The sequence below is a fragment of the Vulpes lagopus genome, chromosome 14 (assembly GCF_018345385.1).
Source record: "Vulpes lagopus strain Blue_001 chromosome 14, ASM1834538v1, whole genome shotgun sequence".
NCBI lineage: Eukaryota > Metazoa > Chordata > Mammalia > Carnivora > Canidae > Vulpes > Vulpes lagopus.
Window position 1 is genome coordinate 31,652,955 of NC_054837.1, and position 15,057 is coordinate 31,668,011.

The 15,057-nt window shown below is 47.2% G+C and overlaps 1 protein-coding gene and 1 long non-coding RNA gene across 2 annotated transcripts; one reads left to right on the top strand and one right to left on the bottom strand.

Moving 5' to 3' along the window:
* Positions 1–96: 96 nt before the first annotated feature.
* Positions 97–2,650, bottom strand: LOC121475803. Its single transcript, XR_005983813.1, has 3 exons — positions 2,526–2,650; positions 2,032–2,243; positions 97–144 (listed from the first exon to the last, which is right to left on the bottom strand). It is a non-coding gene; the product is annotated as an uncharacterized LOC121475803 (long non-coding RNA).
* Positions 2,651–10,956: 8,306 nt separating this feature from the next.
* Positions 10,957–11,262, top strand: LOC121475730 (transcription and mRNA export factor ENY2-like). The gene has a single exon (XM_041729272.1). It carries the CDS (start codon positions 10,972–10,974, stop codon positions 11,260–11,262), a length of 291 nt encoding a protein of 96 aa, XP_041585206.1. The 5' UTR covers positions 10,957–10,971.
* Positions 11,263–15,057: the final 3,795 nt, after the last annotated feature.

Genomic DNA, 15,057 nt, shown 5'->3' on the forward strand with positions numbered 1-15,057 from the left:
TGGCCAGCAGCCAGCAGCCACAATCAACAGCTTTATTGATTGATTCATTCTGTGAATGTTTACTGAGTGTCTTCTATGTGTCAGGACAGTAGTTCTGGGCACTGGAGATCATGAGAGAGGTCCATTCTCTCCTAGACGTGCATTCTGGTGGGTGGGGGCAGGCACAAAAAACAAGCCCATAAATAAGCAAATAAAACAATTTCAGATAATGCAAAATGCTGAGAAAGCAACAAAAAAGAGCGGTTTGATAGAGAGAGTGAGGGTAGGGCTTCTCTGAGAAGATGGTATTTGAGCAAAGAATTGAATGAAGAAGAGCCAACCATGTGGAGACCCAGGGAAAGGATTCCAGGCAGAGGGCACAGTAAGTACAAAGGCCCTATGGTGAGCACAAATTTTGTGTGTTCAAGGAACTGAAATGCGGAATGTGAGGGTGGCATGGTTATGGCAGCTTTCGGGGAAGTATCTGAAGTGCACAAAAGGCTCATAGTCCAAATTTCACTCCTCCCTCCTCCCACTTTCCCTCTCTTCTTCCCTCCCTTTCTCTCTCTCTCTCTCTCTCTCTCTCTCTCTCTCTCTCTCTCGGCTTTTGTTCCAAGGTCCAAAGTGTAAGAGCAATGGTTTATTGAAATCTGGGCTGAGTTTTCAGGCTCCTCTTTTTAACTCAATAGAACCACTTAACCTCTCCCCATGTGTGGGCCTGACACCACACTGGCTTTTGAAAGGAAAGCCAAGTTTTTGTGCTGCAGCCTAACTGCACGGCTCATTTGCTGCAGGTCCCATCTGTTTCACTGCCTGTCCTGTCCAGAAAACCGCAGTTCCCGTTGTGGACTCCTCCTTGGCAATACCCGCTGCCCTCCCTGGGGCTCACCGAGGCACGGGCACACGCTCCACAGTATCAGGGCAGGCAGAGGCCACTGCACGGCTGGCAGGAACATGCCAATGTCAGTACAAAGAATCCTCTAGGAGACAGAAAGGCCCTTGCCTGTGTTAAAAACTCACTCAGATCTAGACAGCAACGTCGCCTGTTTCTTTCCAGAGGGGAATTATTCCTGGCCACCAGACTGAGGTATCTGTTGCAGGTGGCTGGAACCTAGGTAGAAGCAGCATCTAAAAATATTATCTGGCAAGCGACAGATGCTGACGCCACTCTGGACACAGCTGCCAACCAACAGCCAAAACGGCTTTTGGCCGGAGACAGGGTAGGGCCAAGGGGACCACTGGACACTTGCAGGGCCGTTGGGTTAACTGTGTTTATCGAGCATTTCCATGGGCAAGGGAGAAATGGGGGTACATCAGCCAGGTTCCAGACCCCTAGGGACAAAAATATTACTCTCACACCACTGAGTCTAAACTGGCACCTAAGAGAAATGCTCTCAGGGAAAGGAATCCGCTTTGGTGAGTCGCAGAGTGGCCCTTTTTCAAAGCAAACAGGATCAAGTTACTTCCTGTCTAAATCCTGCACTGGCTTCCCATTGCACAGGCATAAAGTTCACACCCCTCCCTGGGGCCCACAAGGCCCCAGGCCACCTCCCCACCCCTCTTTCCCCACCCTTCACTCCCTGAGCTGCACCACCCTCGCCTCTGTGGAACACATGGGAATGTGTTCAGCTTATGCCCACCACAGGACCTTGGCATGTGCTGTGCTCACTGCTTTAAACTGGTCTCCACTGCAGTTCCCTGGAGGTCCAACTCCAATGTCACCTCCTCAGAGAGGCCTCCCCTGGCCATTGTATCTAGAGAAACGCGCCTTATCACATCACCTTGTTTTATTTCCATGACACCCTGATAATGTCCAGTCTGATCGTTACTATCTATCGCCTCCACTGGTATAAAAGCAGTACAAGGGCAAAGACCTTGCCTTTTATCACAGCAGGCCCCAGCATGCAGGGGGCATAATGGCTAGTGGAATGAATGAATGAATGAATGAATGAATGAATGAATGAATGAATAATGGGCCTGACCCCATTAGGGGGAGGCAGGGAACACTTTCTGAGTTGTCATCTGATGGACCAGGAGGAACTGGGCTGTTACCCTCAAGTCTGGCTGGCCAGAAGAATCCTGAGGTCTATACGGCATGCCAAGCCTGGGCCCCCGCCTTGGAGATCCTCTGGCCTGGGGTCCAGCACGGGGCTTGCTCTTGTTTCTGGCTCCAAATGGGATCCGCGTGTGCAGCGAGGGCGGAGAACCGCGCATCCCAGGCTGTGGTTTTCCACACGTTCCCAGGAGCAGAGGCACCCGGTTACCTGGGAATGTGACAGAAATGCAAATTCTTGGTTTGTGGCCCAGACCTGCTGAATCAGGCGAGGTCTAGGGATCTGTGTTTTCACATGCCTTCCAGAGCAATCTGATGTTCACTCAAGATAGGCCATGGGAAGAGGGAGAAGGAACTTCCAGAGGGCCAAATGTTTTGACCCACGTTTGCCCGGCAGGGACGGACTCCCACGCTGACCTCTTCTCCAGCTGCCTCTGTCTGAGACAGGCCCCAGGCTGTGTCCCATTCTGCTCTTTCCTAGGGGCAGCCTCACCTGATTTTGCACTTTGTGTGGGTTCTCATGTTGCCACCTGGACTGGAGTTAGCGCAATCGGCTGGCTCCGTGGGAGAAAGGACTTCTCTTCATGCTCCTCTGTCCCAGTCCGGCCCTGCTGGCAAGGCAGAAAGGTTGTCAGGGTGGAAAGTGTTTATTTCAGCAACAGGCTTGCGGGCCCTGAGATAGGGAAACCCAGTTCCTGAAACACGATCCTCAGAAACCTTCCCGAGAGGAACAGACACCTGCGCCACCTGAGCACACCGTGAGATTTGTCTTGCGGGTAACAGCCTCACCGGGGAGGTCTCCCTCCTGCTTCCAGTCCTGTCCCCATCGACTCTGCACTCTTGTTCTGACGTTTCTTGAATTCTTTCATTTCTTTCCATCTGTAGTGGTTTAAGAATCATGTCCCCCTGATCCCTGGGTGGCGCAGCGGTTTAGCGCCTGCCTTTGGCCCAGGGCGCGATCCTGGAGACCCGGGATCGAATCCCATGTCGGGCTCCTAGTGCATGGAGCCTGCTTCTCCCTCTGCCTATGTCTCTGCCTCTCTCTCTCTCTCTCTGTGTGTGTGTGTGTGACTATCATAAATAAATAAAAATTAAAAAAAAAAGAATCATGTCCCCCTAAAAAGACATGTTCAAGTCCCACCTGGGGACTGCAGGTGTAACCTTACTTGGGAATCAGGTCTTTGCAGGTGTGATTGTGCTCAGGTGAGGTCAACTGTGCTAGGGTGGGCCCTAAGTCCATGACAAATGTCCTCGTAAGAAGAGAGAACGTACAGATGGATGCAGCCACATGCAGAGAGAGGCAGAGACAGGAGTGATGTGTCGGCAAGCCAAGGACACAGGTGCCACCGGAAGCTGGAAGGGCGAGGGGGCTCCTTCCCGATGGGCTGCCAGGGGAGCACTGCCCTGCCCACACCTGGCCTCCACAGCTGAGGGAAAAGAATTTCTGTTGGAAAACATCATGTCTAGCCCCGAAACTCCAAGGTCTCCAAAGCTAAAAGGGTAGGGGTACATGGTAACAAGGTGAGGGGGAGGGCAACTCAAACTCTCCCGCACTATCCCCACCAGTCTTCCCCACCGGCTGCTATCCTACCAGTTTTGTTTCCTTCCTATCTCCATTTCACATCCCTTATAGTTTCTGAAAAATAAAGAACTGAAATCAGAGTTTTACCCCTCTCCGAGCTGATGACAGGAACTGAGTTCTTACTTAAGCAAAACAAAACACGAACTTTCATCTTCCTGCAGAACAGCAATGACTCAGATACTGTTGGGAGGTGACACTTTCTCCCCTAAGGAGCACCTTTCGGGGGGCGCCTGGGTGGCTCAGTCTGTTCAGTGTCTGACTTGGGCTCAGATCATATCTCACCTCGTGGGGCCCTAAGTCCAGCTCCCCACTCAGGCAGGAAGTCTGCTTCTCCCTCTCCCTCTGCCCCTCACCCCACTCATCCCCCCTCTCTCTCAAATAAATAAACAAAATCTTTTTAAAAAAGAAAAAAGATGGGCAGTCCCAGTGGCTCAGCGGTTTAGCACCACCTTCAGCCCAGGGCCTGATCCTGGAGACTGGGAATCAAGTCCCACGTTAGGCTCCCTGCATGGAGCCTGCTTCTCCCTCTGCCTGTGTCTCTGCCTCTCTCTCTCTCTCTCTCTCTCTCTCTCTCTGTCTCAGGAATAAATAAATAAAATCTTAAAAAAAAAAAAAAAAGAAATCATCTTTCAAGTCAAGCTCTATCAACTCTTTGAAGAAAGGTCGGTGGGGGAGAGGCGGTGGGAGAGGTGCCCCAGAAAGCGAGAGGGCTGGAAGATCCTTCCAAATCACCCACTGCCACTCCCTTGGGCCTCAAATGGGGATCACGAGGCCCCCAGGGCCCTGTCATAGCCACAATTCACTTTGCAGTTCATTTTGTATAAAGACAAACTGCACAATTTCTATGGAAACTGTACATCTCAAAGCCTCAAAGAAAATCTTTGGAAAGCCTAAGAAGAACCTAGTAATAGAAGTTGCCTCTGAGAGGGGGACAGTCAAAGCAAAGCAAGACTTACCTTCTGCCAAAATCCTTTTATACTTGTGTGGCTTTGAAACATATCTGTGGGGCAGCCCGGGTAGCTCAGTGGTTTAGCGCCGCCTTCAGCCCGGGGTGTGATCCTGGAGCCCAGGAATCCAGTCCCATGTCAGGCTTCCTGCATGGAGCCTGCTTCTCCCTCTGCCTGTGTCTCTGCCTCTCTCTCTCTCTGTGTCTCTCATGAATAAATAAATAAATAAAATATATATTTTTAAAGATTTATGCTTCAAAGGACACAGTCAACAGAATGAAAAGGCAACTTACAGAATGGAAGAAAATATTTGTAAGGCAGATATCCGATAAGGGGTTAATATCTACAACTCAACAATGACAAAATCAAATAACTCAATAAAAAAAAATGAGCAAAGGGCTTGAATAGAAATTTCTCCAAATATGATATACAAATGGCCAGTAAACATATGAGAAAATTCTCAACATCACTAATTATCAGTGAAATGCAAATCAGTGAGATATCACCTCACACCCATTAGGATGGCTACTACCCAAAAAACAAACAATGACAAGAATGAGAAGGATGTGGAGACATTGGAAACACCCGGGCTGCCCAGGAGACCTGAGCACAGCAATGTGTATATATTTCACACCACTGACCTACACACTTAATAAATGGTTAAGATGGTACATTTTATGTTATGTGGTTTTTTTTTTATCACATTAAAAAAAAGGCAAAACCCCAAACAAAAAGGTGGACGTCAGTTCTCTTCCCCTTGCACGCAGGCTGCTGTCTTGCTGCTGCCTGCCCTCCCAGGGGAGAGCTGCCTCAACCAGCACCCTGCCAAAGGGAAGATAGGGAAGAGAAGGTGGGGGGCAACCAGGCTCCCAATAATGTGACCTTGAAGTTGCACCTTCTAGTTCTACTTGCTTCTAACACACATGATGCGGCCAACGTAGCAGAGGGCATGATGCGTCTGCCTGGCTCTTGCCAGCATCGCTCTTGGAACCCAGACCACGTGATGATGCTCTGCCCTGCGAGGGAGGAAGCTTCTGGATTTCCCCAACCATTTCATTTCTGACCCAAGCACTTGATAGAGTTGTGCAGAACTGCCCTGCCAAGCCCCGTCACCCCCAGAGCCGGGGCGACATAATCCTCACACGTTGTGGTTTTCTGCCACTAAGTCTGGAATGGTTTATTAAAGCAGCAGTAAGTAACTAAACAACACTGTTGAATTCTTTTAATCGTGTGCGTATGCATTAGGTATGCTTTTGATACCTAATAATACAATTAAGAGATCATCTTTTAGAAATATAATTTAAAAGATAATTAAAGCCTAACTGCTGGGCAGCCCGGGGGGGCCCAGCGGTTTAGCGCCGACTTCAGCCCTGGGCGTGATCCTGGGGACCCGGAATCGAGTCCCACGTCGGGCTCCCTGCATGGGGCCTGCTTCTCCCTCTGCCTGTGTCTCTGCCTCTCTCTCTCTCTCTCTGAGGGTCTCTCATGAATAAATAAATAAAATCTTTAAAAAAAAATAATAAAGCCTAACTGCTGCTGTTAAAGTCTAAAGGCTTGGGATACCTGGGTAGCCCATTAGTTGAGCATCTGCCTTCAGCTCGGTCCTGATCCCAGGTCGGGGTATTGACTCCCACATCTGGCTCCTTGTGAGGAGCCTGCTTCTCTGTCTTTCTATGTCTCTGCCTCTCTCTGTGTCTCTCATGAATAAATAAATATTTAAAAATAAAGTCTAAAGGTTTGCACAAAAGCTAAAAAAAATTCTAGATCATTTTTTTCCCCCACAAAAGTATCCCAGGGAAGTACTTTCACATTTTTTTTCCTGATTCTGGAATCTCCTAAAAGTCTAGAGAATAATAACATGAACACCATGTCCCCAGCATCCAGCTCTAACAAATATTGATATCATGACTTATTCTTTCTGCTTGTTTTCTGAAAAGACTTAAAAATATTTTAATTGTGATAAGAAAAAAACAACATAAAATTTACCATCTTGCCTGTCTTTAAGTATGCAGTTCAGTGATGGTGAGTACATTTAAGCCGTGACACACGGCTTAAAAGGTCTCCAGAACTTCTGCATCTTGCAAAAGTAAACCTCTGTCCCATAAACAACATCCATCTAGCTTCCTCCGCATCACAGCTCCTGGCAACCACCATTCTACTTTCTGTTTCAACGAATTTGACTACTTTAGATACTTTGTGTAACCGGAATCATACAGTATCTGGCTTTTGGGGGGACTTTTTTTTATTGAGGTGAAAGAACAGTAACTTTTACTGTGAACAGTTCAGTGGCACTGAGTCCATCCACGATGTCATGCAACTGCCATCTCTGTCCAGTTCCAAACCATTTTCATCACCCCAAAATAAAACCCCATACCCATTGTTACTGCCTGTTACACCTCCTTCCCCAGCCCCTGGAAACCATCAATCTAATTCCCATCTCTCTAGATTTGCTGATTCTGGACATTTCATATAAATGGGGTCATGCAACATGTGCCCTTTATGCCTCTGTTTGGGTTTTTTTTTTTTTTTTTGTCTTCTTTTTTAAGATTTTATTTATTTAAAAAAAAAAGATTTTATTTATTTATTCATGAGACACAGAGAGAGAGGCAGAGACACAAGCAGAGGGAGAAGCAGGCTCCACGCAGGGAGCCCGATGTGGGACTCGATCCCGGGTCTCCAGGATCATGTTCTGGGCTGAAGGCAGATACTCAACCACTGAGCCACCCAGGTGCCCCACCTCTGCTTGTTTTAAAGAAATGGTGAATTGGGGCACCTGGATGGCTCAGTTGGTAGAGCATGTGACTCTTGATCTTGGGGTAGTGAGTTCAAGCCCCACATTGGGTGTAGAGATTACTTAATAATCAGATCTTTAGGGACACCTGGGTGGCTCAGCGGTTGAGCGTCTGCCTTTGGCTCAGGGTGTGATCCCAGAGTCCCGGGATCAAGTCCTATATCGGGCTCCCTGCAGGGAGCCTGCTTCTCCCTCTGCCTGTGTCTCTGCTTCTCTCTCTGTTTGTCTCTCATGAATAAATAAAGTCTTTTAAAAATAACAATAATCAGATCTTTAAAAGGCAAAAAACAAAACGAAACAAAAAACCAACCACAGAGGTGGGGCAGACAGTAAACAAACACCTATAAGGAAATAGCAAAACATGTTCGGTAAAGAAATAAAACAGGGTGGTGGGGTCAGGAGTGACCAGATGGCCATTTTAGGTTGGGAGGCCAGAGAAGGCTCCTCTGACAGTTAACCTACACCTGGAATCACAAATGGAGCCAGCCACTCAAGACAGGGAGAAGCATTCCCAGCAGAGGAACAGGGTGTGCCATCCTTGGGAGGTTTGAACTAATTTGATGTGTTCAATAACACAGCAATTTGATAGATATAGTGAAGAAACAAAATCAAGGCCACATATAAGAGATGAGTGGGTGGGAGAAGCCCTAGCAGTCTGTCTGAAGAAATGACATTGACATCAGACCTGAAAGATTTGTGGGAGGAAGGTGGGAAGTGAGGTCGGAAGGACCGGCAGGGACAGATCTTACAGAACCTTATAAGCCGCACAAGGAAGCTGAACTTTATTTTTGTGCACCCTGGGAGGAAGCCAGCGTAAGGAAGCCAGGAATCAGGTGTACATTTTTTTTTTCAGGTGTACATTTTAAAGGAATCCTTGGCTGCTTGGTGGAGAGTGAGCGGTTTCAGAAATGACCTGAAATTATTTTAATATTGAGAAGTTTGCTCACCTGAGATTGAAAATAAAAGTGGGGAAAGTCTGGTGGTTATCAACTTCAACACAGAGTCGCCATCCAACCCAGCAGTGCCACTCCTAGACGTATGCTCACGAGATTGAAAGCAGATGCTCAGGGATCCCTGGGTGGCGCAGCGGTTTGGCGCCTGCCTTTGGCCCGGGGCGCGATCCTGGAGACCCGGAATCGAATCCCACGTCGGGCTCCCGGTGCATGGAGCCTGCTTCTCCCACTGCCTATGTCTCTGCCTCTCTCTCGCTCTCTCTGTGACTATCATAAATAAATTAAAAATTAAAAAAAAGAAAGCAGATGCTCAGACGGAGGCTTACACAGGCATGTTCATCATAGCACTATTCACTAGAGCAAAATTACACGTCACATAAAATTCACCATTTTAGCCTGGGTGGCTCAGTCAGGTAAGCATCTGCCTTCAGCTCAGGTCAGGATCTCAGGGTCCTGGGATAGAGCCCCACATGGGAATTTCTGCTCAGCAGTGGAGGGGGGTCGGTTTATCCCTCTTCCTTCTGCCCGTACCCAACCCTTCACTTCATTTATTTGAGAGATCTCTCACTCTCTCTCAAATAAATAAATAAAATCTTAAAAAAAAAAAAAACCTCGCCATTTTAAACCATTGGAGAAACAACTCAAATGTCCATCAACATACGCATGGATACCTAGAATGCGGTCCATCCACACGATGGAATATGATTCAGGCATAAAAAGAACAAAGCACGACACACACAGTGACGTGCTGGACAAACCTTGAAGACACGATGCTGAGTGAGAGAAGCCAGACGCAGAAGGCCTGGCAGTGTGTAACTCCATGTGCAGGAACCGTCTAGAACAGGTAGGTCCCCAGAAATGGGAAAGCACAGATTGGCGTTGGCAGGAGCTGGGGGAGGGACTGTAGAGGTGACCGTGTAGCTGGTACGAAGTTTCCTTTTGGAGTGATGAAATGTTCTGGAACTAGGTAAGGGTGACAGTTGCACAATGACGCCAGTGTACGGAACGTGGCTGAATTGTGCGCTCTAAAATGGTTAAAACGGTGCATTTTAATGTGAATGTCACCACAGTGTGAAGAAGGGTAAGATGCCACCCTGGTAAAAGATGCTAAGGATGGGGAGGCTGTGCATGCCTGGGGGACAAGGCATATTTGAGAACTCCCTGTATCCTTCCCTCGGTTTTGCTGCAAACCTGAAATGGCTCTAAAAAATAAGGTCCATATTGGGCAGCCCCAGTGGCCCAGTGGTTTGGTGCCGCCTTGGGCCTGGAGTGTGATCCTGGAGACCTGGGATCGAGTCCCACGTTGGGCTCCCTGCATGGATCCTGCTTCTCCCTCTGCCTGTGTCTCTCATGGATAAATAAATAAAATATTTTTTAAAAAATAAAGTCTATATATAAAAAAAATTTTTTTAAAGAGGACCAAGAGGAAATGCCAGGAGGGAGGGAGAGAGGTAAGAGAAGCGGGAGGGAGACCATCCTTGCTCAGCCCTTTCTGGAGTGTCCAGCCACCTGGTCGCGCCCCCTTGTGGCTGCTGAAGCTGTTGGGAATGGGTGAGGGGGGACTTCAGGAGCCGAGACAGTCCTGCACCCAGCAAACACATATGATAGCTCTGGGTGGTGGCCTCCGTGCGGGGGTTGCGTCCACCTGACCTCTGCCCGCACCTGATGCGCAAGCGCGCCCTGGAAAGCTGAATGCTGATCCTCCAGGCAACATTTAAAAATCTTCCCAAATGATAGGCTCTGACTCTTCTGTTTCTCCACCTATTTCCTTTTTCTTTTAACCACTTGAACCATTTGGAAGTGTCCGGTTCACAGCATGAAGCACATTCACGTTGGTGTGCAGCTACCACCACCATGATCTTCTTCAGAACTTTTCTCATCCTCCCGAACTGAGACTCTGTCCCATGAAACACTAACTCCCCATCCTCCTCCCCCAGCCCTGGCACTTGCCACTCCACTTCCTGACTCTATGGATCTGAGTCCTCCGGGGAACTCATGTAAGTGAAACCTCACGGGAGCTATCTTTTGTAACCAACACATTTCACCAAGCGCAATGTCCTTCACATTCATCCGTGTCGTAGCAGGTGTCAGAGTCTCTTTCCCCTTCGTGGCTATATCATATTCCACTGTATAAATAGGTGACATTTTGTTCATCTGTTTGTCCATTGATGGACATGTGGGTTGTTTCTGCTTATTGAATCATGCAAATATAAACATGCATGTACATAATGATTTTTATTTTTTTAAGGTTTTATTTATTTATTCATAAGAGACACAGGCAGAGGGAGAAGCAGGCTCCTTGTGGGGAGCCTGATGTGGAACTCGATCCCAGGACCCTGGGATCATGACCTGAGCCAAAGGCAGATGTTCAACCACTGAGCCACCCAGTCGTCCTGTACATAATTATTTTTAAATGTCACACAGTTTCACTAAGTTGATGATCCTATGTAGCTGTGACTACATAAATCTTGGATCCCAAGAGCTGATTGGTCAACTCCCCGAGGATGAGAACCAGGTGACAATCCTTGACGTGTTCAGGTAAATGAACAGGCTGTACCTGCTAACTAAGTCTCCAATGAGAAACAACACACATTTAAAAAAAAAAAAGTGACAGCCAGAGCTACTGAGGGTCTAGGTCCGGGCAGCCGAAGAGTGTGGTTAGCAAGATGAACAAAGATATGCAGATGAGAGCGGTGATTAACCAAAAGTTGATAGAAACTGGAGAAAGAGAATGCCTCAAAGAGTTGCTGAGAGCTAAATTAATTGAATGTGGCTGGAAGGACCAGTTGAAGGCACACTGTAAAGAGGTAATTAAAGAAAAAGGACTAGAACACGTTACTGTTGATGACTTGGTGGCTGAAATCACACCAAAAGGCAGAGCCCTGGTATCTGACAGTGTAAAGAAGGAGCTCCTACAAAGAAAAAGAACATTCCTTGCTCAGCCTGCCAGCCTTTAAGATTGAATTAGGTTGTGTTGTTTTCTGGTTTTATTTCTGAAAGTAAAACTTGCCATAAATTAGGAATCAATTTCCCAAAATAAAATCCTTTTTTGTATTATGGTATACAGTTTTCAGTAATGATGTATACATTGTATTGAATTTTTTCCCTAAATATTTTATTTTAATAAATATCTCATGAATGAGAAAAAAAAAAAAAGTGACAGCCAGGGCAACCCGGTGGCTCAGCGGTTTAGCACCACCTTCAGCCCAGGGTGTCATCCTGGAGACCCATGATGAGTCCCACGTCAGGTTCCCTGCATGGAGCCTGCTTTTCCCTCTGCCTATGTCTCTGCCTCTCTGTGTGTGTGTGTTTCTCATAAATAAATAAATAAAATCTTTAAAAAATTTTTTAAAAATTAAAAAATAAATAAATAAAAAGTGACAGCCAGGCACCTTTACAGTTTGTCATAGCTTTGGGCATCCCAAATCCAATTTTGCCTCCTCCCTCCCTACCCACCATAGCTAATAATTAGCACACAGTTCAACACCTAATGACGCAGTGAAGCAATCAGTATAAACATCCGACGTCCTCCTAAAGGACAAAGTTCACACTGATATACAAACGGCTTCAAGAAATGTTTTTCATGTTGAAAGTGGGTTTTGCAAAGTGGAATACTAACAAAATGTCAGGGGAAACTTACAATAATGTTTACATTAAAAAGTGCTCTAAGATCCCATTATTCGCCCAGCAAAGATCAAAGTTGAGAAGCCCCGTGCTGGCTCGGATGTGGGGAACCGAGCATTGCTCGTTGTTGTTGGCAGAAGTGTAAGCTTGTATAACTTCTTTGGAGGGGGGTCTGGCAAAGCTCATCTGCGTTTAAAATGCATACGTCCTTTGACCTAGCAACTTCCCTTGAGAAGTTTGTCTTTTCAGATATACATGCATGTGTGGGCAAATATCTACATGTAAGAATAGCCTTTGTTGCACTGATGATAGAAGCAAAATATTGGAAGCAACATGAATGCCCAACAGTAGGGGATGGCTTAACTAACCCAGCACCACCCAGCAGAACCTTAGGTGATGATGGAAATTGCCTCTGTCTGCTCTGGCCAGTATGTTAGCCCCAACAAATCTTTCTACTGAGCACTTGAAATGTGGCTAGTGTGATTGAGGAACAAATTCTGTTAAGCTTACACTAATTTAGTTGTAAATACCCATGTGTGACTAGTGGCTGTGATATTAGGGCAAACCTACACAACGGAATATTTTGCAGCTGGGAACAAGAAAGGAGGATCTGTATGTACTGAGCAAAAAAAAAGTTTTGGGGTGCCTGGCTGGCTTAGTAGGTGGAGCATGTGGCTCTTGATCTTGGGGTTGTAGGTTCAAGTCCCACATTGGGTGTAGAGATTACTTTAAAAAATAAGATCTTTTAAAATAAGTATTTTCAAACTATATATTTTTAAAAATATTTTATTTACCTATTAATGAGAGACACAGAGAGGGAGAGGCAGAGACACAGGCAGAGGGAGAAGCAGGCTCCATGCAGGGAGCCTGATGTGGGACTGGATCCCAGGATCCCAGGATCATGCCCTGAGCCGAAGGCAGTTGCTCAACCACTGAGCCACCCAGGCATCCCTCAAACTATATTCTTACACCAAAAAATCAATGTGGAAAGAGTACATATGGCATGCTTCATTATGTCAATAGTCTCCCAAATGCATAGGACATTTAGAAGGATACGCAGGAAACTGGTAACCATGAGAAAAGAGAACTGATAAGGTCTGAATATTTGTGTCCCCCTCTCCCAAACTCAGAAGTTGAAATCGTAATCCCCAGCATGATGGTATTAGGAGGTGAGGCTTTCAGGAGGTAATTGGTCAGGAGGATGCTGCCTCCATGAGGGGATGAGTGCTCTTAGAAGAGAGACCCCAACTGAGGGTCACTGGAGAGGAGGGGTGTGAGGGAATGGGGTAACTGGGTGATGGGCAGTAAAGAGGGCACATGATGTCATGAGCACTGGGTATTATATGCAACTGATGAATCACTGAACTCCACTTCTGAAACCAATAATACATTATATGTTAATAAATTGAATTTAAATTTTTTTTAATTTAAAAGTAAAGAAAAAAGGAATTAAAAAAAGAAAAGAGACCCCAGAGAACCCCCTCGCCCCTTCTGCCACATGAGAAGACTGTCATCTGTGAACCAGGTAGTGGCCCTCACCCAACACTGAATGTGCCAGCATCTTGATCTTGGACTTTGCACCTGCAGATCTGTGAGGCACGAGGTGACGGGAGTTCTTCATCTGCACTGAACAGCCCCTGGCCACACGTGTCTCCTGAGCACTGGGAGTACAGCTCTGCAGCTGAGTATGGCCCCTTTTATCTCATCTGAATTATGTTAAGTAACCATGTGTGGTCATTCTCTTAGACCCCAGTTGCAAGCCTGTGACAACTTGGTGGCCCTTCATTGTCCCACACCAAGGAGTCATTCCTCCCGAGAAATCCCTGGAGCTGTCCTGCTGCCTCCCTGTGCCTCTGACAAACTGTCCCCTAGCCCTTGGCTCACTGAAACGGCTCAACCACCCAGCCCAGAAGAAGGAAAGATGCTGCTTCTCAGACTCGGAGCCTGATTGAGAAGCTTTGGGTCCTGAGCCCCGAATGCTGTGGTCAGAGAGCAATGAACTAAGGAAAAAAGCCACCCCCCCCTTGGGCAGCCCAGGGGGCTCAGTGGTTTAGCACTGCCTTCAGATCAGCGCGTGATCCTGGAGACTCGGGATCAAGTCCCATGTCGGGCTCCCTGCATGGAGCCTGTTTCTCCCTTTGCCTGTGTCTCTGCCTCTCTCTCTCTCTGTGTGTGTCTCTCATCAATAAATAAATAAAATCGTTTTAAAAAGAAAAAGAAAAAAAAAACACCCTCAACCCGTGTTCATCATGCTTCCGTGCAGGGAGGAATATGAGATCCTGGTGGTGAAGAGCACTGCACTAGAGCAGACTCCCTGGTGACCTCCCCTCACCTCTTCATTCCCCAGGTTCCACATCAGTAAAATCTGAAAGATAATCGTGCCTTAATCACAGGGTTGTTAAGAAATTTCAAATTAAAGCAAGTGCTGGGTATGTGTCAGTTATTTGTGTTCAGGGGGCAGGGGACCAGCAATGCGCTCAACACAACCAATCAGAAAATGCTTAATAGTGATACGTGCTAGGGAGGATGTAGAAGTGGATCGCCAGTGGTTGGTCAGGGAAGGGAGGTTGGTGCAGAGGCCTGAAAGAGCAGAAGGGGCCCTGCTGGGAAATGTAAGAGGAGGCATTCCAGGCAGAGGAGGCTGCAAAGGGCCTGTGGCAGAAGAAATCCGTGAGCTAAGCCAGAAAGACTGCAGAGGCAAGCCAAGGCCAAGGCCTGGGATGGTGCTCTAAGTGGGATGTGTGGTCCTTGGATAGTTTTAAGTGGGGGAGGGCTTCTGGTTTTGTTTTTTTTTTTTAATTTTTATTTATTTATGATAGTCCTGGGCCAAAGGCAGGTGCTAAACCGCTGTGCCACCCAGGGATCCCAGGCTTCTGGTTTTCAATAGCTAACTGGAACTGGCAAACCAGCATGCGGGAAGGCCCAGACATGAGGCTGGTACAGTGCTGGCGCCAGGTCGCCTTCCAGTGGTCCCTGAACTCACCCCCTTCCTACTGCCCTTCCCACCCCATGGGCTTTCCCCTCTGGTTGCTGTATTTGCCCAAAGAGAAAGTTGGAAATGAGGAATGAGGGTCATGGGCTCAGGCCATCATCCTTCTAGAAATCTGTGTGCCTCACACAGCTGGGAG